The sequence below is a fragment of the Palaemon carinicauda genome, chromosome 7 (genome assembly GCF_036898095.1).
Source record: "Palaemon carinicauda isolate YSFRI2023 chromosome 7, ASM3689809v2, whole genome shotgun sequence".
Lineage (NCBI taxonomy): Eukaryota > Metazoa > Arthropoda > Malacostraca > Decapoda > Palaemonidae > Palaemon > Palaemon carinicauda.
Window position 1 is genome coordinate 31,382,651 of NC_090731.1, and position 22,500 is coordinate 31,405,150.

Sequence of the window (22,500 nt, forward strand, 5' to 3'; positions counted from 1 at the left end):
ATATTACATCAACATATACCGAGCTCTGGGGCATAATCAAACTTGTTGTAAGCTGGAATAATTAAGAGCTATTTTTCTGGGAAATAGCACAAGGCAATGGTTCAATTATGCCAAAGGATAAACATATATTAAAAAGACATGAAGAGGTTTACCTCTACATGAAGACAAGAACTTCCCTTCAGTACTGAAACTGAAACCTATAAAGAGCCCAGTTACTATTGAAAAATAATACATTGTGGCTATATAATCTGGCATTAGGTTCGGTAAGGCCATCCATCGCCCAGTTGCATCTAGGCTGATAGATACCCTATAAATACACAACGATAAAATCAAGATTAGACAATACGAAATAAGAATGAAAGCAGAAAACAAAGTTAAAGTAGAGAGGCGTAAACCAAGTGCAGATAGGCCTACAACGAACGCTGAAAAGACAATTAATAATATCTACAGTGCACTGATCCCTGTCGTCTGGAAATGCTGTAGTTAAGAGGCTTTGTTTCTCTCTTTGTCTTCAACAACCTCAACTGGATGATATCGTAGAATGTTTTTTTTTTCTTTACCGGACTTGCTCCCCAAGTGCTAATGTTTTTGTATCCTTAGCTATTCGCTTCATATTAATCTCGCCCAAACCCTCTCTCTCTCTCTCTCTCTCTCTCTTACATAATATATATATATATATATATATATATATTGTATATATATATATATATATATATGTATGTATATATATATATGTATATATGCATAAATATATATATATATATATATATATTTATATATATATACATAGTGTATATATATATATATATATATTTATATATATATACATAGTGTATATATATATATATATATATATGAGAGAGAGAGAGAGAGAGAGAGAACAAACTAATATACACATAAGATAAGAAAGTTTGTTTTATTTTTTTCTATTCAAGCATATTTTGCTCTATCAGTTACAAGCTCGTGTCAGTCTTTCTCACTACCAATCCTTAACTTAAAAGAGTATGTAGAATAGAGGATATCCAGTTCCAATTGAAATAAGAAGAATGGCAGGCGTGGTAAAGAATACAAAGATGATACTGTAAGAGCGTCGCGACTGAGATGTTGTGGACACATGTTGAGGATGGGTGGTGGGGAAGAGGCGAAGAGGGACTCTAGAGGAACCTGTTAGAGGGAGAAAATCGAGAGGGAAGTAGATAATGAGATGGTTAGATAAGGTGAAGGATGATAAGGAGAGAAGATGTTTGGTGGAAGAGGATGCCTAAGATAGAAGACATTGGATAAAGTGCATCAGGCAACCGACCCTGATATTGTAAGTTGCAGCTTCTGGAAATTGCATAATGCCGCAATGGATTGGGAGGTCTGCTTCGATCCTCTGTCATATAAATGTCACCGTAGAAGAATGAATTGAAATTTTTTATACAACACTGAAAAATAAAGAAACCTTGTCGACACAACATCTCTAAACAGAAAGTTCCAACAGTTATTCATTTTCAATTTCATTTTGCCTGAAATGTTCTGGTAAAGTTATGCTGAGAGAGAGAGAGAGAGAGAGAGAGAGAGAGAGAGAGGATATTGGTATTGTATCTATTGTAGCCTTTGAAGCTACAAAACCGAATAACTTGATCTGACCAATCGGTAGGTATGTTCTCTTCATATGAAAGTAAATACCGAGTACTGTTTACCTCAATATGGTAGGATATATCTGTGCGTGCATATAACATTTTATATATATATATATATATATACATATATATATATATGCATATATTTATATATATATATATATATATACAATATATATATATTACTGTATATATATATATATTCATATATATATATATATATATGAACATATAATATATATATATATATATATACAGTATATATATACGTACGTACATATATATATATATATATACATATAAATGTATATATATATATATATATATACACACACATATATATATATATATATATAATAAAAATATATACAGTATGTACAAAAAAAATATTAAATTCCTTGTAGCTTTAATAATAATAACTATAACCATTAATTTTCAAAATCATTTATCCTCTCTCGTTTTTATAGTTATCTCTCATATATTTTATATTCATTGATATTAATTTTTTGTTTTAATAAAAAACTTCATCATGGTCGAACGCATTATGAGTTCGAAAGTCAATTTGAGCCATAATTAATTTTTTCTGTTTCATCAGGAAAACTTTTTAATTATAATTACAATTGTTCGATATTAGGAGTTTAATATTAACTCCAGGAAAATCAATTAAATTACACTTGGTTGATATTTGCCTAATATCTCAGGACTATCAAATTCTGGTAAATGGAATATTTTACAATATTTATGCAAGAGTTTTTTTTATCTGTATTTTATGTTTTGACTAATATAATAAATTCGAAGACACATTTTCTCTCTCTCTCTCTCTCTCTCTCTCTCTCTCTCTATCTCTCTTTATATTTATATATATATATATATATATCCCGCACATCTCTATTTCTTTTTCTTACATGTTGCTAGAATACCCATTACTTTAGTTTGTTTTCGTATTCATACATACATACACACGCACGCACACACACACACACACACACATATATATATATATATATATACATATATATATATATATATATATATGTGTGTGTGTGTGTAATCATCATCATCGGTAACTAGTCCACTGTAGGACAAATGCCTTAGACATGTCTTTCCACTCACATCTGTTTATGGTCTTTCTATGCTAGTTTATACCAGCATATTTTCTTCTCTCGTCAATCCATTGCAATCTCTAGGGACCCAATCTGTTAATCTTAATGTCCATCCATTATCTATACACACCCACACCCACACACACACACACGTCTACATACACTCACACACCGATATATATATTGTGACGGGCCGAGAGAGGAGTTGTGAACTCAAAGGCAGATTGGAAATGACTGAGTTATATTGTTGTGGAACACTCTCCTTATATACAAAACCTCAAGGCAACAGGACATGACAAGTTCACAAGACAGACAATATCATAGAAGAAAAACCAGACAGGAATTTTCATGTTCGTTTTAGTGCGAGGGAGGAGCGAAGATACAAGCATAATATATACAAAAGGAATTATGTACAATTGTGTGAAACACGGCGGGTACGACGTGAGGAGGTGGGCGTAGGCATCCGTGGGTGCGCTGATGTGGAGAGCGAGGTTAGAGGGGGCGGGTTGAAGAGGTGTCGACAAGTACGAGTCTGCGTTGACCAATCGTCGGTGGGCGACATCGACCAGAAGGTGGAAATGAGAGAGGAAATCTGCACCGAGGATTGGCATTGTGACGTCAGCAACGAGAAACTTCCAATTGAATTTACCGTTTCCGAACGATAATGTGAGACTCTCGTAACCGTAGGTGGGTATCGCAGATCCGTTGGAAGCAACCAAGCGGACGTCGGCAGATGTAGACAGACTACGTTGTGCCTTGAAGAGTTTCCTTGGCAAAAGAGAACGACAAGCACCCGTGTCTACCAAAAATCGCACGCCCGTTCCTGCATCCTGTAAAAAGAAAAGATTAGAAACACGGGAGGCCACCGCCAAAAGCGATGGCCTACTTACACGTTTTTTGGCCACTGACAAGCTTTGGCACATTTCCTCGCGGTTGCCCCGAATCTGAAGTGGTAGTAGCAAAACTGCGGCGGATGGGAGGTAGTAAGTGGCTGTAGAAGTCGTTCGTTGGGGCGCGTGCGATTGGTGGGTGGTGGGCGGCTTTGTCGCCGCTTCGGCACGTCACGGGGTAGGCGTGTATGTCCTACGGCATTCATGTCAGCTTCGGTTGACGTTGAATAGGCATCCTCGTCGTCAGGGGTGGAGGCGTTGATGGAGGTCTTGAAGTGGCTGTCCATAAGGGCGTCGGCTTTGGTCATCAAGTCCTTTATGGGTAAACTATCGACATCGGGTATGGCAGCGCGCACAGGTTCAGGTAAACGGCGTATCCAAAGGGCACGGAGTAGGTTCACCTCACGAGGAGAGCCGTCTGCGGCAGGTTGAAGGCGAGCGATACTGGTCATTTCCCTGAGGGCAAGCGAAGCCCTTTGGTCCCCCAACGGTTGTTACGAGAGCTGAAAAAGCTTTGCTATACGGGCGGCTGGCGACGGCGAGTACTGCTGCAGAAGGTATGATTTGAGGTCGTCATACGCTATTGGGGTGTCTCCTTGTTCACAAAGCCAGTCGGATATTTCTGGGAAGGTGTCCTCGGGTATCGCCGCAAGAACATAATCCGCTTTGGTGGTTGAGCGAGTCACGCCCCTGATACGAAAGTGGACTTCAGCGCGTTGAAACCAAGCGAACGCTTCTCCGCTAGCGAACGGTGAAAGTTTCAATGGAGCGGCCGCAGTGCCAACTGCTGGGGTAGAGTCCGCCTCCGTCATATTACCAACGATGGAGGGGCGAGGGAGGTGGGGGTGGAAGGCAGTGGGAGCGAGTCGACTTCCGGGGTCACCAATGTGACGGGCCGAGAGAGGAGTTGTGAACTCAAAGGCAGATTGGAAATGACTGAGTTATATTGTTTTGGAACACTCTCCTTATATACAAAACCTCAAGGCAACAGGACATGACAAGTTCACAAGACAGACAATATCATAGAGGAAAAACCAGACAGGAATTTTTATGTTCGTTTTAGTGCGAGGGAGGAGCGAAGATACAAGCATAATATATACAAAAGGAATTATGTACAATTGTGTGAAACACGGTTGGTACAATATATATATATATATATATATATATACTGTATCTATGTGTATGTAAATTATGTTTGAATCATGATTTCATAAATCTTTTACCTTATCAAACAAGAGCAAAATACTGTAACCAGTTGCAAGTCAATATACAAGATTTCCCACAAATTATACTTCTAAAAATGACAAACTGGACTGTCAGTGTGTAATAAAAATCACATAATTATTCGCCTTTGAAAACGCAAACTCTTGACTTGAATATTTCTGAGAGGGGTAGGATACAGGGTGGGGGGGGGGGATGGAGGGGGAAGTTTAATGGGGGAGAGGGAGGGGGAGGGGTAGTGTGAGCCACTTGTCACGTCAGTACGCGGTTTTACTGCAGCTCGGGAAAAAAAGATTGAGTGGCGTTACAATTGCCCCAAGAAAAGGAGAATTCTAAAATTTTCATTCTTACGGGATGGTGGATATATACACACGCTTACACACACATACACAAACACACACACACACACATATATATATATATATATATATATAGCGAAATATATATATATATATATATATATATATGTATGTATGTATATATATATATATATATATATTCAGTATCAATGACCTTAGATGTCAGGATGCCTGAAAACTTGAAATCAATCAATCAATCTATATATATATACATACACACACACACACACTCACATATATATATATATATATATATACACATAAAAAAACATCAAATGCAGCCCTTTCTAGTCAAATGCAGGGGAAAGACCTGAAACATGTCCTTAGTCATGTCTGGGGTTTGGCCATTTTCATTACCCCGATGGCCACTGCGAATTGGCGATGGTGGGAGACTCTAGTTTGATCGTTCACAGCAAACCAACCTAGTATGGGTGGCCCTTACTAATAAATCATTGCTGATCATGGCATTACACAAACCCTTTCTCCACCTTAAGGTATCCCCAGTCAGAAAGGGATATATATATATATATATATATATATATGTGTGTGTGTGTACCCTGAAGAAGTGTACGTAATACACGAAACCGCTTGGTACCTGGTCTTTTCCTTTCCTGTTTCCTGTGGATTTTACCCTTTAATATATGTCACGTGCAGTTTTGTGACTGATAAGTAATATATATATATATATATATATGTATATATATATATATATATATATGTATATATATATATATGTGTGTATGTGTTAGTGTGTGTATGTGCGTATGCCTCTATATATACATATATATATATATATATATATATATTGTCGTTCTTACCTGGTGTTGGTGTGAGCATATCTTGCGTCCTCCATTCTTGACTGTAGCCACCTGTAAAAAAAAATTGATAAACGTTTCAGTGTGAGAAAAAGTAAAAAAAATAAATTCTAAAACAGTTGAAAAACCTTTTAGTGTAAAATGTTGGAAAACATTTTAGTCTGATTATGTTGGAAAACATTTTAATGTAAAAATTTTGAAAAACACTTTATTCAGAAGAAAAAAATGTTGGAAAATATTTTTGTAAGAAAATGTGATAAAAAAAACTTAGTCTTACAAAGATGGAAAACATTTCAGTCTGGAAGAAAGTTGAAAAACATTTTATTAAGAAAAAGTTGAAATGTCCCAAAATTCTGACTTTCTCCAGGATCTTAAAGGAGAAGTTTAAGATTCAGCGCATTTTATTTGAAATAATGAATATCCTGATATGTTAATACAAGGAACGAAGACTAACAGGATTGAAGAGTAAAAATATTATTTGAGAGAGAGAGAGAGAGAGAGAGAGAGAGAGAGAGAGAGAGAGACATGATGTTTCGATATACATTCCATAAACCTAAAACTACAAATCTTTTCACAGGTTTTTTATCTGTGTGTATATTTATATATATATATATATATATATATAATATATATATATATATATATATATATATATGTATATATATATATATATATATATATAAAACCTCAGAGTTTAATGAAAAAAGGTAGATTTTGACATGGGATAAATCAAAATTTCTGTTTTCCTTACTTACGAACAAAATAAATTGACCATAGATTAATTTGCAGAACGAAGTAGGAAGAATTTGAAGTCTTTTAGCTCAGAAAAAAAGTTAATATATTTCATAAAGAAAATGAAGACAGTATCAGGAAAAACAAATTTTATATTTTCAGAACAATTATAGGATTATAAATCTCTTATTGAGATTAAGCACATCGTGTCAGATAAGAATATTTATACGTGATGATCCTTCTGGATTCTTCATTTCTTTTTTTTTTACTTCCTTTTCTTAGGTTACCAAAATACTTTTAAGGAGGCAGTTATTATTATTATTATTATTATTATTATTATTATTATTATTATTATTATTATTATTATTATTATTATTATTATTATTATTATTCGTTAAGCTACAACCCTAGTTAGAAAAGCAGGATGGTATAAGCCCAAGGGATCCAACAGCTTTGAAAGTCTGAGTTTATTAAGTTTTATACCTATGCCCTATCTAAAAGGATTAAGTAGTAATTAAAAGTTAGCCAAACAATAACACTTGCGACCATACCCATTTTTTTTTTTTTATGAAAATAAACAGTTGGACACATTAATTCTGGGTACACCTCTCTATGCGGAATTGGACCCTGTTACAACCTTACTGCATGGCGAGTTCCTATGTGTAGCCTCACCCCACCACCTCGCCAAGCAGTTAGGGTTTGACAGGGTGCACTTCCTCAGAGTGAGGTATATCATTATTATTATTATTATTATTATTTGCTAAGCTACAACCCTAATTGGAAAAGCAGGATGCTATAAGCCCAAGGGGCCCAACAGAGTAAATAGCCCAGTAAGGAAAGGAAAGAAGGAAAAAGTAAATATTTCAAGAACAGCAACAATAGTAAAATAAATAGTTCCTATATTAAATATAAAAACTTTACCAGAAAAAGAAGAAGCGAAATTAGATAGAATACTATGCTCGAGTGTACCCTCAAGCAAAAGAACTCTAACCCAAGACAGTGGAAGACCATGGTACACAGGCCATGGCACTACCCAAGCTCTTCTTCTAGAAGAGCTGCTTACCATAGCTAAAGTGTCTCCTTTACCCTTACCATGAGGAAAGTGACCACTGAACAATTACAGTGCAGTAGTTAACCCTTGGGTGAAGAAGAATTGTTTGGTAATCTCAGTGTTGTCAGGTGTATGAGGACAGCAAAAAAATCTGTAAAGAATAGGCCAGACTATTCGGTGTATGTGTAGGAAAAAGAAAAGTGCACCGTAACCAGAGAGAAGGATCCAATATAGTACTATCTGGCTAGTCAAAAGACCCCATAACTCTCTAGCGGTAGTAACTCAACGGGTGGCTTTCCAACTGTACATACAATTCTATGTTGTATCTTCAATGTAAACATAATTCATTATGTTCGAGTCATTAACTATTTCAAGAAATCAATAGAAGTACTCTGGTAATATGATCGAGGTGGGAGTATTTGAAAACACTAAATTAAAAAATGATATAAAACATTTAATTCATTTTAATTAACAAAATATTCGATAAACAATTATTCTTCCTCCATCGTTTTTAGCATCGATTCTAAGATGAATTACGTTTGTAAGGAAACATACAATTAATGTACGATCTATATTAACGTATCAAAGAAACTACACCAGAATTCAACAAAACTTTCAACATTAAGTAGATTTGGAAAAGGTCAACTAGACAAGAAGCTCATGTTAAATAGTATTCTTATACCGTAAGTAGATTATCTCCTTAGACATAACAATTTGAAGAAGTCGAGACGAGTACTTAGACTAATTGACATACGGACAGATCTCTCATTGTTAATGTGAATATAAAGAAGTAAGATAAACTTTTATATATATATATATATATATATATATATATGTATATATATATATATATATACATATATATTTATATATATTTATATATATATATATATATATATTTATATATATTTATATATATATATATATATATACATATATATATATATATATATATATATATATATGTTTTTTCAAAAAGGCCCATAAAAGAAACACAGGAAATATGAATAAATCACACTATATTTCGGTCAATAAACATCAACCCTCTTCAGGATGTAAAGTAAAAGTGAGGAATACAGTGGAGAGTGACGGTTTATATATGAAAGGAAAAGGGTGTGTTCAATTATTCTATAGTTGTTATAATTGCTGGAAGGATTAGCCAAATTTAATTACATCCAGGTGCGTCTTCTTATTGTTGAGCCGCTCGGAGGAAGTCTTGACCTCATATATAAACCGTCACTCTCCACTGTATTCCTCATTTTTACTTTACATCCTGAAGAGGGTCGATGTTTATTGACCGAAATATAGTGTGATTTATTCATATTTCCTGTGTTTCTTTTATGGGGCTTTTTGAATAAACATGTTAAACTGTTCGATTACAGTTATAAGTAAGACATATATATATATATATATATATATGTATGTATGCCCTACTCTTTGTCGTCTTCGCATTGGTCACACTCGTTTGACACACGAACCTCTGTTTGGTACCCATGACCTATATATGTACATCTTGCCTATGGCAGTGAGGCATTTGTTGATCCATTGTCCCACTTTTAGAAATAAATCTGTTTGAGGCTCGAGGTGAGGATGGCAGGTTCACCCTAGTCAAGATTCTTGGTCGAGATGTGTTGTACTGTGCTAGGGGCATTTAGATTTATTTCAGACACAGTTCTTCTGAAAGCTACTTAACTTTTATAAGGACGCCTTTGCTATCATGGCCTTAAATTGAATTTCCTTTCATTCTTTATTTAAAACAAGCAATATCGGCATCAATGACCTCCAATGTCAAGATGCCAGAATGAATCAATCAATCAGCATCCCCTTGTGTTCATAACAAATAGATATAGAAGTTACCAGACTCAGAAATATTAGTATACTATGAATTTATCTAAATCTAAGCAACCAGATTTATTGGAGACTCGAATGTAGATTTGAATGATGCATAAAATAAAAAAAAATCTAAAAGTAAAATGTATGAAATATTTAATTTCTTTATGAATTACAATGCAGAGGAAAAGTATGTAAATATAAAAAATCTAGTTAGCATTAACGCAGATCACAAAAGGGATAAACAAGTAAACTATAGTATATGTTGTTTGAGGAAATGACAATGCTAAAAAAAGAAATTATTATTATTATTATTATTATTATTATTATTATTATTATTATTATTATTATTATTATTATTATTATTATTATTAGATAACCTACAACACGTTCGAAAAGCAGGATGCTATAAGCCCAAGGGCTCTTACAGGGAAAAATAGCCCAGTAAAGAAGTAAACTGAGGAAATAAATAAACGACAAGAGAAGTAATGAACAATCAATATGGAATATTTCAAAAACAGTAACCACCTTAAACTTGATCTTTCATACATAAACAATAAAAAGAGACTAATATCAGCCTGTTCAACATAAAAACAACATTTGCTGCAAGTTTGAACTTTTGAAGTTCTACAGATTCAAATACTTGATTAGTAAGAGGCACATATAACCAAAGAATTGACCGAGTTATTCGAGAGGCTTACTTTAATAAAATAAATCTTATCATCTCTCGTTCCACAGCCTCCTCAAACACCAGCATCCGCATAATAAACAAACTTCTTTAATCCTCTTAAGAGTTCATGTCGCGCTGCATCGCATCTTTCATGACCGACTCACGATTACAGCGCATTATGATGCTGGGTGATGCATCATACTTCGTCCATAAATCAGGTCTTCCCTCCCAAACGCACCCCCCCCCCCCCCCACCTTCTCCAACAGCTTTAACCTCACCCTCTCCCATTCCCCCGGCCTTCCTGGTGTCATGTGTACATATACGGTGCAAGTCCAAAATTGCACCCTGAAGCTAAAGCCAGATTTATGTTGTACTAGGAAGGGAGAGAAAAGGGGCAACATGGATATAAGAGTAAACTAAAGTAAAATATAATTCTAACAACATGCAAAAAAAAAGCAATGGAAGTGGGAATATCTTATAATGAGATTGACAGACAACAGCTGGACATTATTAGAATAAAATAATGGGTCCCTAGAGATTACAAAAGAATCAGGGGAATGAAGAGAAGACGAAGGATTGACGAGCTAAGAAAATTTGCGGGCATAGACTTATTTGGGATGACCGAAAAAAGGCGATTGTGGAAGGGCATGTCTGAGGGCTTTGTTATGTAGTGGACTAGATACGGCTGATGCTGAGGAAGGGGAAGCTCATTCATTTGTTTTACTTTTATGATTATTATCATTATTACTTGCTAGGCTACAACGCTAGTTGGAAAAGCAGGATGCTATAAGCCCAGGGGCTCAAACAGGGAAATCAGCCCAGTGAGGAAAGGAAAGAAGGAAAAATGAAATATTTTAAGAACAGTAGCATTAAAATAAATATCTCCTAAATAAACTATAAAAACTTTAACAAAACAAGAGGAAGACAAATAAGATAGAATAGTGTGCCCAAGTGTACCCATAAGCAAGAGAATTCTAACCCAAATCAGTGGAAGACCATGATACAGAGGCTAGGGCGCTACCCAAGACTCGAGAACAATGGGTTGATTTTGGAGTGCCCTTCTCCTAGAAGACCTGCTGTTGTTCTTTTTTCTGTGCATATGTTCGTCGTGGAGGAATATTTTTTTCCTAATTTTCTCTTATTTATTAAAACGTGTTTTCTTGCACTCTCTTTCGTGTAGACTTCTCTTCTGATGATTCTTTTCCGTTTGCCTATCTCCCTTCCTCTGTCTTTCTTTTCCCATTATACTTCACTCTTTTTAATCTTTTGCTACTTGCATCCATCATTCATTTATTCTCCTTTTTTTTTTCATATATGTTTTTGCTCTTAATGAGAACTGCAATCTCCCAGTACAGATTGATCAGTATTTCCTTGATCATAAAAACGATACACTCATTCTCTTTAGAATAATAGTCATTACTGTATTAATGATAGCTATAGACTGAACAAAGATATTTAGTAAAATTATTAAATCTAAAAATTGCATCAAAGTGTGTCATGTCCGGGAAGTAACTCCTACATTTAAGGCAAATACATTTTGGTATCATGTTCTTTAATACTTTTAAACCAATAAACCATATTATACAAAAACAGTATTTTTGAATATGTCATTCGAATTTTTTTTACGTGAATCCTGACACGAAACTTAATTTAAGAACTTTAATTCAAGGAAAGAGGATAGTTCTGGATGATGATTTTACTTGTTTTTATTACAAACAGAACACACAAAGAAATAAGTCCTTTCATGGCTATCATGTTTACCACGTGTAAAATACAGTAGTTCTATATACACTCATACACACATATACATATATATACATATATATATATATATATATATATATACATATATATGTATATATATACATATAAATATTCATATAGATACAGTATATATATATATATATATATACATATATATACATATATATATATACATATATATATATATATATATATAACTATATATATACATATATGCATATAAATATTCATATAGATACAGTAAATACTGTATATATATATATATATATATATAGTATATATATAAATATATATATATATATATATATATACATATATGTATATATATATATATACATATATATATATATATATATATGATTCTCACTTAATGGTTTATAAATGGCTTTTATTCAACAGCAAATAAATTGGGATGGCACCAATTTACATCAATAGAGAATACATTTTCAAAGGAAAGACAACAGCAATTGAGTATGACCATTAAATTAGATTTTGATTGGTTGCGGAAACCTTTTTATTGATGAACAGAGGTATTTCAGGAACAAACAAATGATAAGAATATATAAAATAACTGGAAATAAAAAACCAGAATATAAGAGTCTATAACAACCATGAATGTAAGGATACAAGATGAAACAAAGACATATGGGGAAAAAATCCTATGTCACATCGATGGAAAATGATAAATTGACAAAAGTGTAAAATATATCTCGAAATTGGATGGTTGGAATAAAAGTCAGTAATGATCACCAATGCAAAGAAAGCAATGGAAGAGGTAGCTGCAAGAGAAAAACATCAACTAGAACATCAATGGAAAGTACTCTGCAATAAAAAGCAAACAAAAAATAGGTTTAATGACAATAAAATATAGATCCTAATATTAGATACAAAAATTTCATGACTAAATCCAATAAAAAGATAGATTCAAAGCAAAAATAGTAAGGACTCGTAAGGATAATACTTGAGAAAACTTATATTAAAAAAAACAAAAAATTCATGACTAAATCAAACAAAAAGATAGATTCAAAACAAGAATGATGACTCGTAACTAGTAAGGATAATACTTGAGTAAAATCTCTAGTAAGTATAATACAAGTAACAATAACTACTCTGTTTTTGCCATACAAAATATGGCATTTGGATCATTGAGAGATGAGTTCTTGGAGTAAATTAGAAAGAGGAGGATTAGCACTATGTCAATTTGAGGAGTGCATTGATGAGTAGTAGACAATAGTAGACAAAGAACGATTGGAAAAAGGTTACTGCTGAAATAACCTTTGTCACAAAAGCTTCGTTCAAAGACTATTGAATTTGACTCTCAACAGACAATGAGATGGAATCCAATTACTATGATTTTTCAAATGAAAAATATAAAAGGAGATTAGTGGACTCATCTACATTTATAAGGGAGTAAGGTTTGGTCAAAAGAGAGAGAGAGAGAGAGAGAGAGAGAGAGAGAGAGAGAGAGAGAGAGAGAATATAGCTGTAACAGTTTACTACCTAGAGGGGAGGTGAAAATGGCTTTCGAAGGACCAATCATTGAATATCAGGATGCAATGATCTCTCTCTCTCTCTCTCTCTCTCTCTCTCTCTCTCTCTCTCTCTCAGTGAAAGTTAGGATATTATGATTATTCAAGATCCCTTTCTCATTCCATAGATACAAAGCTACATTAATTTTTCAAAAATTTAGATTAATAATCTTAACATGACACAGATAGAATTATGAATCTCGTAATCTCTTCCTCGTGAACAGTAAATAAACTACATAGCATTTCCATATCAAAGAGTCGGTGAATATATAATAAAATGACCTCTGGTTATCGACAATTTAATCTTATGTAAAACTCTTAATGTTTGAACTTTATTTGTTTTGACAAAAGCGGGAAAATAATTATCATGATATTAGTGATATACACACACACACACATATATATATATATATATATACATATATATATATATATATATATATGTATATATATATATATATATATATATATAACAACATGAATCATCAAATGAAATATCATCATGTAAATTTTGATTAAAAATCGCATTTCATATGAAACAATGAGCGCCTGATAATAAAACCACACGAAATACGGAAAAACAGTTTTGGGGTATCAAGCTATAACTTTCCATCTGATTTATGAATCTCCTGTCAACCCCCCACCCCCCCACACAAAAAAAAAAAAAACTCCTAAGAGTTCCTATATATGGAATGTATGTTACAGAAATAAAAAAAAAAAATACTTATTCATATGGACAAAAATGCTCGGAACTGCTTAGAGTAAAAAAGGAATTATGTTGTGTAATATATTTTTGCAATGACAATTGTATATCTGTTATATAGTAATTGATAGTGTATTTCTAATAAAAAACATTATTTATCCTATTTTTGTTAATTAATTACCTCTTACCACTATATCAAAAGATTACAATTGTCAAAAATAGGATTTAATGTAAAGTCTGTCTCAAAACAAGTACAGTCTCTTCCCCCAAAAAATTGTTGAGCAAGGGGGGGAGAAGAGAGTTTCGTTTCAACCAGAGTAATCAGTCTAATTGCTAGTGCTACTAATGCTCTCTCTCTCTCTCTCTCTCTCTCTCTCTCTCTCTCTCTCTCTCTCTCTCCTTTAACAGCAACTTCCTGTAATGCTTAAAATGTTGACCGTTTCATCTTGGCGTTTTCATTTCTTCAAGAAAAAAAAAATGTAATACCTCTGCATTTATTTTGATTTAACTCAACCCAAGGAAATGCTATGTGGTTCTTTCATCTCTTATCTTCCTCTTCCACTTTCGTAGTTTCAAAGCCAACACCTCTCTTCCCTTCATTGACAGTGGTCCTGCCCTTATCCAACCGACTTCTTCCCTAACCATCCTTCTTTTGGGTAACTTTTACCACCCCCAGAATTTTGTGCATAAACATATCAGCGAGTTGGTTTGTCTCCGAAAGCAAATTGCAGGCTCAATATTTCCTTGTGTGGTTTGCAACGTTTTCGGGTTGATTTCTGCAACTGATTGGTTTTATATGTTAGAATAATGAAAGAAGTGAAGGTACAATTTGCGGCCAAAGGCATTAGTTATTCTCTGAAAACTCTTTGCCTGCATGTGTTGCGAGTTACTTGTTTGAATACAATCTATATACCCCAGCGTTATGCAATCATAATATCTTGGTTATGTTATAAATATTTTGGGTATGCAATGTAAATGAGCCCTTATTTCATTAATCATATCTATAATGATAGGTTAAGGAAAAAAACTTGTAATGAAAAATGGAAAACAACTCCAACTTTTGAACAATGCAAAAATAATCACTCGAGTAGCATGTACCACTAGCTATACCTGGAACTCTAAGAATGCCTCTAAGAATAGGAGATGGTATGCATTTGCGTTTTGGCCTCGTGCGAAAATGAACCACATATTTTATGATATTTAATGCTAAGAAAATTTGTGAGCATGAGCATGCAATGCTCACTTCACTGGAAAAGAGAAAGAAAATAGATCACTCTCATGTGGAACGTAGCTTCGGGAAAGCCAACTGATAACTGGAAACCAGCTCAAAGCATTACCAACAAAACATAAAAGTAAGGATTATTCAAAAGGAAAAAAAAAATTGTACTTGTTCAAGTAAAATGGAGAGAGAGAGAGAGAGAGAGAGAGAGAGAGAGAGAGAGAGAGAGATTAAAATAAATCTCCTGAATTCCAGGTCAGCCTCCTCAGCCGTCAATCAGCATTACTTAACCTGATTGGAAGCGCATGCTGTCTGAACTTGGCGTCTTGAAGTTTGAACGCTGGTAACTTTTACACTCTCGTTATTGCCTCTCCTCACTCACACGTAGAGTAACAATGTTATATGAAATTGATACTCTTGTTCACTGTAGGAATTATCCCAACAATTCACACATTCTCCCCAACTACTCCTTGTCTCCCTTAGTACGGAAATTAAACCTAACTGCATAATCTAAAAACTGATTAAGCTGGAAGGTTTTACCCTTGTAAATGTTTTCAAAAAGCTTCTAAAATGTCAGGAATTTATTTCTTTAGCTCAAATAAAATAAACCAATCGAGTTTCATGTGAATAGTTATATATATATATATATATATATTAGACATATAAAATAGAGCAATCGAGCTTCATGTGAATAGTTATATATATATATATATATATACATATATATATATATGTTATATATATATATATATATATATACATATATATATATGTATATATATATATATATATATATGAGACAAATGAAATAGAGCAATATGGTATCCAGTGAATAGTTTATATATATATATATATATATATATATGTATATATTTATCATTGTGGAAACACTCTTTCCAGCATAATAAGAAAATACGACATAGTAATTATTTATACCATATGCACACACTCATATATATATACAGTATATATATAAATATATATATATATATATATATATATATGTGTGTGTGTGTGTGGTGTGTGTGTGTAAGTGTGTATGTGTGTGTACTATTCTACACCCCTTAAGGTGTTAATCTGAACTAGTGCTTTTATTCAGTATCATGAACGCTAAATCCCGAGGTCTCAATCTACATGAAATAAAATAAGTGTCTCAAAACTATGAATATCAATTGATTCATAATCGTTGGAAATACCTGATTGAAGGGACCAGAGAATGTAATATCCAATAACAATTAAACCAAGTAGGGAAGTAATTGAAATGGGGAAAATTCGTTCTGTTATGGCCACTTAGAAATATAGAGTATTAATTGCTTTTCTGGGAATCATTACTAAAAAAAAATGATGAAAATGGTAAAATGTCTAGAACTTTATCAGAAATATAGAAACTCGTTCTGTTTGGTCCACTTTGAAATGTGGGAATCATTATTAAGAAAAAGTCAGAAATGGTAAAATGTCTAGAATTTTATCAGTTTTTTTTTTTTTTTTTTTTTTTGATAATATGAAATTTTACCGTAAAAACGATTAATATATGATTTTAAAAAATTGAGCTATGAAATTCAGAATATAATGGATATTATGGAATTTTTCCTGAAATTTCTATCATAGTCTTTTTCTTTTTCTATATCCAGTTTTGCTGTGAGGCAATTAAATTAAACAGTATTGGAACTGGAACTGAATATTAATGCCCTTATTTCCAGTCTTCCAAAGGAACTGGAAAACTTAGCACTGATATCTCATAGGGGCTACAATCCACTTGAAGTTTATATTACGTAACGTTTCCGACCTTCATTTAATTACATATTCCAATAGGACAAGAGTACTAAAAATAGTTAAAAACATCATCAAAGGATTTTTTTATTCGTCTTCTATATCATAATCATTCTGTTCTATTTTATAGTTTAGTGTATTTTTTACAACGCGGTGTCACTTAAAAATAGATGTTTAGAAAATCAATTGAATAAGTCTTTTGTAATACTCGTACGGAGCTTTCAATACACCACTGGATATACACCTTATTTTCTTCATACTATTATTTGCTTTCCTCCCACAAAACGAGCTTAAATTAACTATATATATATATATATATATACATATATATATATATATATATATATTTATTTATTTATATATATTCATATATATATATATATATATATATATATTTATTTATTTATATATATTTATATACATATATATATATGTATTTATATATATATTTATATATATACATATATATATAAATTATGTATAAATATAAATATATATATAATTATATATATACATATATATAATGTGTGTGCATGTGTTCGCCTTACGATTGATCCTTCGATGAGGAGAATTATAAAAAAATATATATATATATATATATATATATACATATATATATATATATATATATAAGGTGACGGCCAAATACCAAGAAACCCAAGACGACGTCTTCCCAAAAACACACCGAACATTAGTCTGGTACAGGGATGGGGAACCTGCGGCCTTAAGGCCGCATATGGCCTTCTGGACCATCAAGTGCGGCCTTCTACGGCCTTTGATATATGTACAGTAAGTGTAGTATATTTCTGCTTTGAGACTGAATATTGTGTTTGAAATCATTCTACTGCATGTACACACATACAAATATATACACACACACAATAGGAAAGTGTTGTTCAGTGATGTACCTCCCAGAGAATGGAAGCAATTTTTCCTTGAATTCAATGAATCCTAACTTAATACAACTAGCAGTAACTGCTAGTTACAATGAGTGAGTGATTTAACGTATGATGGACGAGAGAGTTCCTGTTTTGCCCATCTCCTCACAGTGATCTATGTTAGTTTTTAGATGAGTCAACAGGTTCCAGATTTTTGCCATGAAAATGTTTTATTTGTGCTTTCACTGTTGAGTTTTGATTGTATGAAAAACAGCTTCCCTTAGGTAGCCTTAACGCAAGGACAAGAGGAACAGACATTTTAACAACTTCAATAAGCAATGTCACAAAGGAGGAGTAAATTTTACTTTCTTATTATAATACGTTATGCACTGATGGTGTTCCAGCTATGATGGCTAAAAACTAGGGATTTATTGAACATCTTAAGAAAGCAAATAATTTTTTTTTTTTAATTAAAACAGCTAAGTGTGTTAAACATACAATTTTTTACTGGGATGTTACATTTTTATGAGATCTGATTGTTTAAAAAGTACCTACTTGCCAATATAAAATATTTGAAAAGGTTATTTTGTTCATATTTATAAGCTATCTTTTCCAAAGGATGAATATTATTTTATTTATCACTTCAACACAAAGAACCTACTTGCTTAACTAAAGTAATTTGAAAATGACATGCTTTCGATATTATTCATTTACTTACGGTAGTTTGAAAACTACCCAAAATTGAATGAAATATTTTAAAATTTAGTTTTCAATATAATGCATTTACTGATTACTTATATAAAAAGTACTTAATTCAAATATTTGAAATTGTAATGCTTTAAATTTTTATAAACTTGTCACTCTTTCTTTAGATTACTAGCGGCCCTTAAGGAGCATTGAGGAATTGCAAGATTGGCCTTCATCCAAAAAAAGGGTTCCCCACCCCTGGTCTGGTATATTGCGCTCGAAAACTCAGCCCATACTATTTCCTAAAAATCAAAACGTAGATCCAATTTGACTCATGGCTTCGGATGGAAGAATATCTATGTGTGTTTAATTTTCCTTCCTTATATATTTCATCCCTTTAAAGGTTTAAAGATTTAAAGGTCGCTCATGAATGGCAGAGGCAAGGGACAGTGACATTGCCCTAACAAGCAGGATAATGCCCTAGAGACTGACCATATATTATATATGATCAGCGCCCAAGTTTCTTCTCCACCCAAGCTATGACCAGAGAGGGCCAGGCAGTGGGCTGCTGATGACTCAGCAAATAGACCTATAGGCTCCCCCAAAACCCAAGACCTTAGCTGACAAGGATGGTAAGGTTGCAGACACTAATGGCACTAACGAGTCTGAGTGGGACTCGAGCCCCCGACTGGCAAACACCAGGCAGAGACGTTACCAATCAGGAGGGGATGATTGCCTTGACGGGCTGCAAACGCAAGAGCCCGTGTCCAGCAATAAGGGCTTGGCAATCTGACAAGCAAGCAAGCAAGCAAGATGATTGCCTTATCTGCACACACTCTCTGCACCCCAAGAAATAGTAGACCTAGGGCTGGATGCGTTGAGCATTGCAAATCACAGTAACAATCTCTTGACGATTGATTGATTGATTTTAGGTTGTCTGGCATCCAATCTCTTGATGAATGCACTTTTACTATGGCCGCCATTGGAGTGGCGTAGAACGGAGAGAATTGAATGGTTAACGAGAATAGTAGAAAAATATTTTGTACCTCTAATTTGTTCGTTATGGTACAGAAATAACTTTAAGGGTATCACCGCTTTCTCTCCTTTTTTGGTATTATTAATCTCGCCAAGGATTGATTTCACTCTCTTTCAACAATTTTCTTTAGCCTGTCACTATAGACTATCTCTTTTTTAATCACTTGTGGATCTGAATTGGAAAAATCCTCCTCGTCAAAGGGAACTATATAGCAACCATCAAGGCATCTGTGTCTTCATTTACTCAAAAAGGCAAAAAAGATATCTTTTAATTCTTAAAGCATTACAAATATAATTTTTTTCTCCTGAACAATAAAAAATTTGTGTATCACATGTAATTCTATTTCAGATATCAGTTAATCATATCTGCCCCGTAATAAATTTACTATAGACAAAAACTGCTCGTCCTAATAGAAACAATCTTCTACAAAAATAAAAACAACAGTTTTTCCCAGTTCCGGCAATTCCTTAGCAATTCCCCCCACCCCCCACCCCCACCTACCCTCTCCTGCTCCGATCCCAAACCACCTCCTCACAAAACAAACATCCTTTGCCAGGCGTACACATCCACACAATATTTCAGTTGCATTCACGTACACCTCCCGACAAGTGTTTGCTCCTTGAAGTCTTCACCCGAGTGTGTAGGCCTATGCTGGTGCACTAAGATTTGTCAGTTCAAGAGGTTACTCCCCACTCGAAGAGGGAGAACTGTAAAAGGAAGAGAGAGCGCCCCGAAGAATATTTCTCAGGAGTACCATTCCAGGCACAATGGTTTTGTTCAGCCACAAGCTTTTGCTTTCTTTAGAATTGTGAGTTTCGTTCCACGGAAACTCATTAACAAGAAAACGTTAACAAACTTGATTCTCTTGCGACCTTTTTTTTTTTTTATTTCTTGATTTTATTGATCTCGCCAGTATGCTTTCGAGAGTTTTACTTTGCAGGCCTTTTAGGATAATTTTTTTTTTTGCATACCGAACTAGAAGAAGAAGGAGAAGAAGAAAAGGAAGAAGAAAAAGAAGAAGAACAAAAAGAAGAAGAAGAGAGAGAGAGAGAGGAGAGAGAGAGAGAGAGAGAGAACAGGAGCGTAACCTTAGATTTGATAAAGAGGTTTGCCCTCTCCTCCTTCACCTGGTGAGTTGGTGGAAATATTAAATGGATACTTGCATACTTTTATTTTTTAACCCCTGATTTGGAGGGTCCAATCTCCTGGAGGCCTTGGGGCGCATTTTGAAAAAAAGCCTCTAAACCACCACCGAACCATCCACATCGTCCAAACCTATGACACCGAGAGAAAGAAAGAGGGGAGAGGGAGGTACTTAATCATGCAATTCTTTTAAATTCATTAAAAAGTTATTTCCTTAATGGAATGACACGAAATCATTTCATTTGCGAGAATTCTTCTTCCAAGGGAGTCAAATCCCAGTGGAAGAAGACCTGGATTATCCTCAATGTCGTTGCAACTGCTTTTGTAGTTTCAAAAACAAAACATAGCCAGTTTGCTTGAAGCTGGTTCCTTTCTTGGTTCACAACACTGTTTTTCAACCATGAATGTAAACAGTTATACTGTTTGCTTGCAAAAAGAGTGAGGGGGGAGGGAATTCTGAGATAATGATGGATAAACAAGGGGTCGTTTTATTCGTCATAAAAATTCTTTTAAATGCGTAAGCAAAAAACGTTTACACAAAGGTTAACTGATTAATTAAGAAGTTTCCTTTTGATACAATAATTCACACACACGCACACACACAAACACACACACACATATATATTTATATATATATATATATATATATATGTGTGTATATATATATATATATATATATATAAATATATAATATATATATCTATACGTGTGTATATATATGCATACACATAATTTATGTATGTATACATCCAGCCACGAAAGAAAAAGTGCCACACTTGACTTCATACTTAAAGTGACAGACTAACAATGAGGATTACAATGTCAATAAGAGAAAGTACTATATCTAAACAAGTTTCTCCCTTTAGTTTCGTAACATTTTATGATAAAAACTTATTAGCTGTAACCAGTCCTGGTGATATATATATATATATATATATACTGTATATATATACTATATATATACACATATATATACGTATATATATATATATATATATAAATAGACCTATGTATATACATATATATGTATATATATATATGCATATATATATATATATATATGTATATATAGGTCTATTTATATATGTATATATATATATATATATATACTGTACATATATTCATATATATATATATATATATACACATACATATATTTATATGTATATATAATATATATATATATATGTATATATATATATATACTATGTATATATATATATATGTATATATATGTATATATATATATATACATATATATGTATATATAACATGTATATATATATATATATATATATAATCCAAGCTCGTGCGTGCGTTTGTTAGAAAGAAATATTGAAGGTCTTATCAACTCCATGAAAAGACTGTTGAATTCTATATTCTCAATAAATAGGTGCAGATACAGGCAATTTTTGGGGATAATCAATACACATGTACATTTTATATGAACGTTAATAGATCGCTATTGATATAGA

General features: G+C 33.1%; 1 protein-coding gene across 1 annotated transcript in view; it reads right to left on the bottom strand.

Moving 5' to 3' along the window:
- Nucleotides 1-22,500, bottom strand: part of LOC137644232 (uncharacterized) — a 253,394-nt gene that overhangs the window by 226,462 nt on the left and 4,432 nt on the right. Inside the window, exon 2 of the mRNA XM_068377230.1 lies at nt 6,017-6,067. Within this exon, the coding sequence (XP_068233331.1) occupies nt 6,017-6,067 (51 nt within the window). The remainder of the gene's footprint in view (nt 1-6,016; nt 6,068-22,500) is intronic.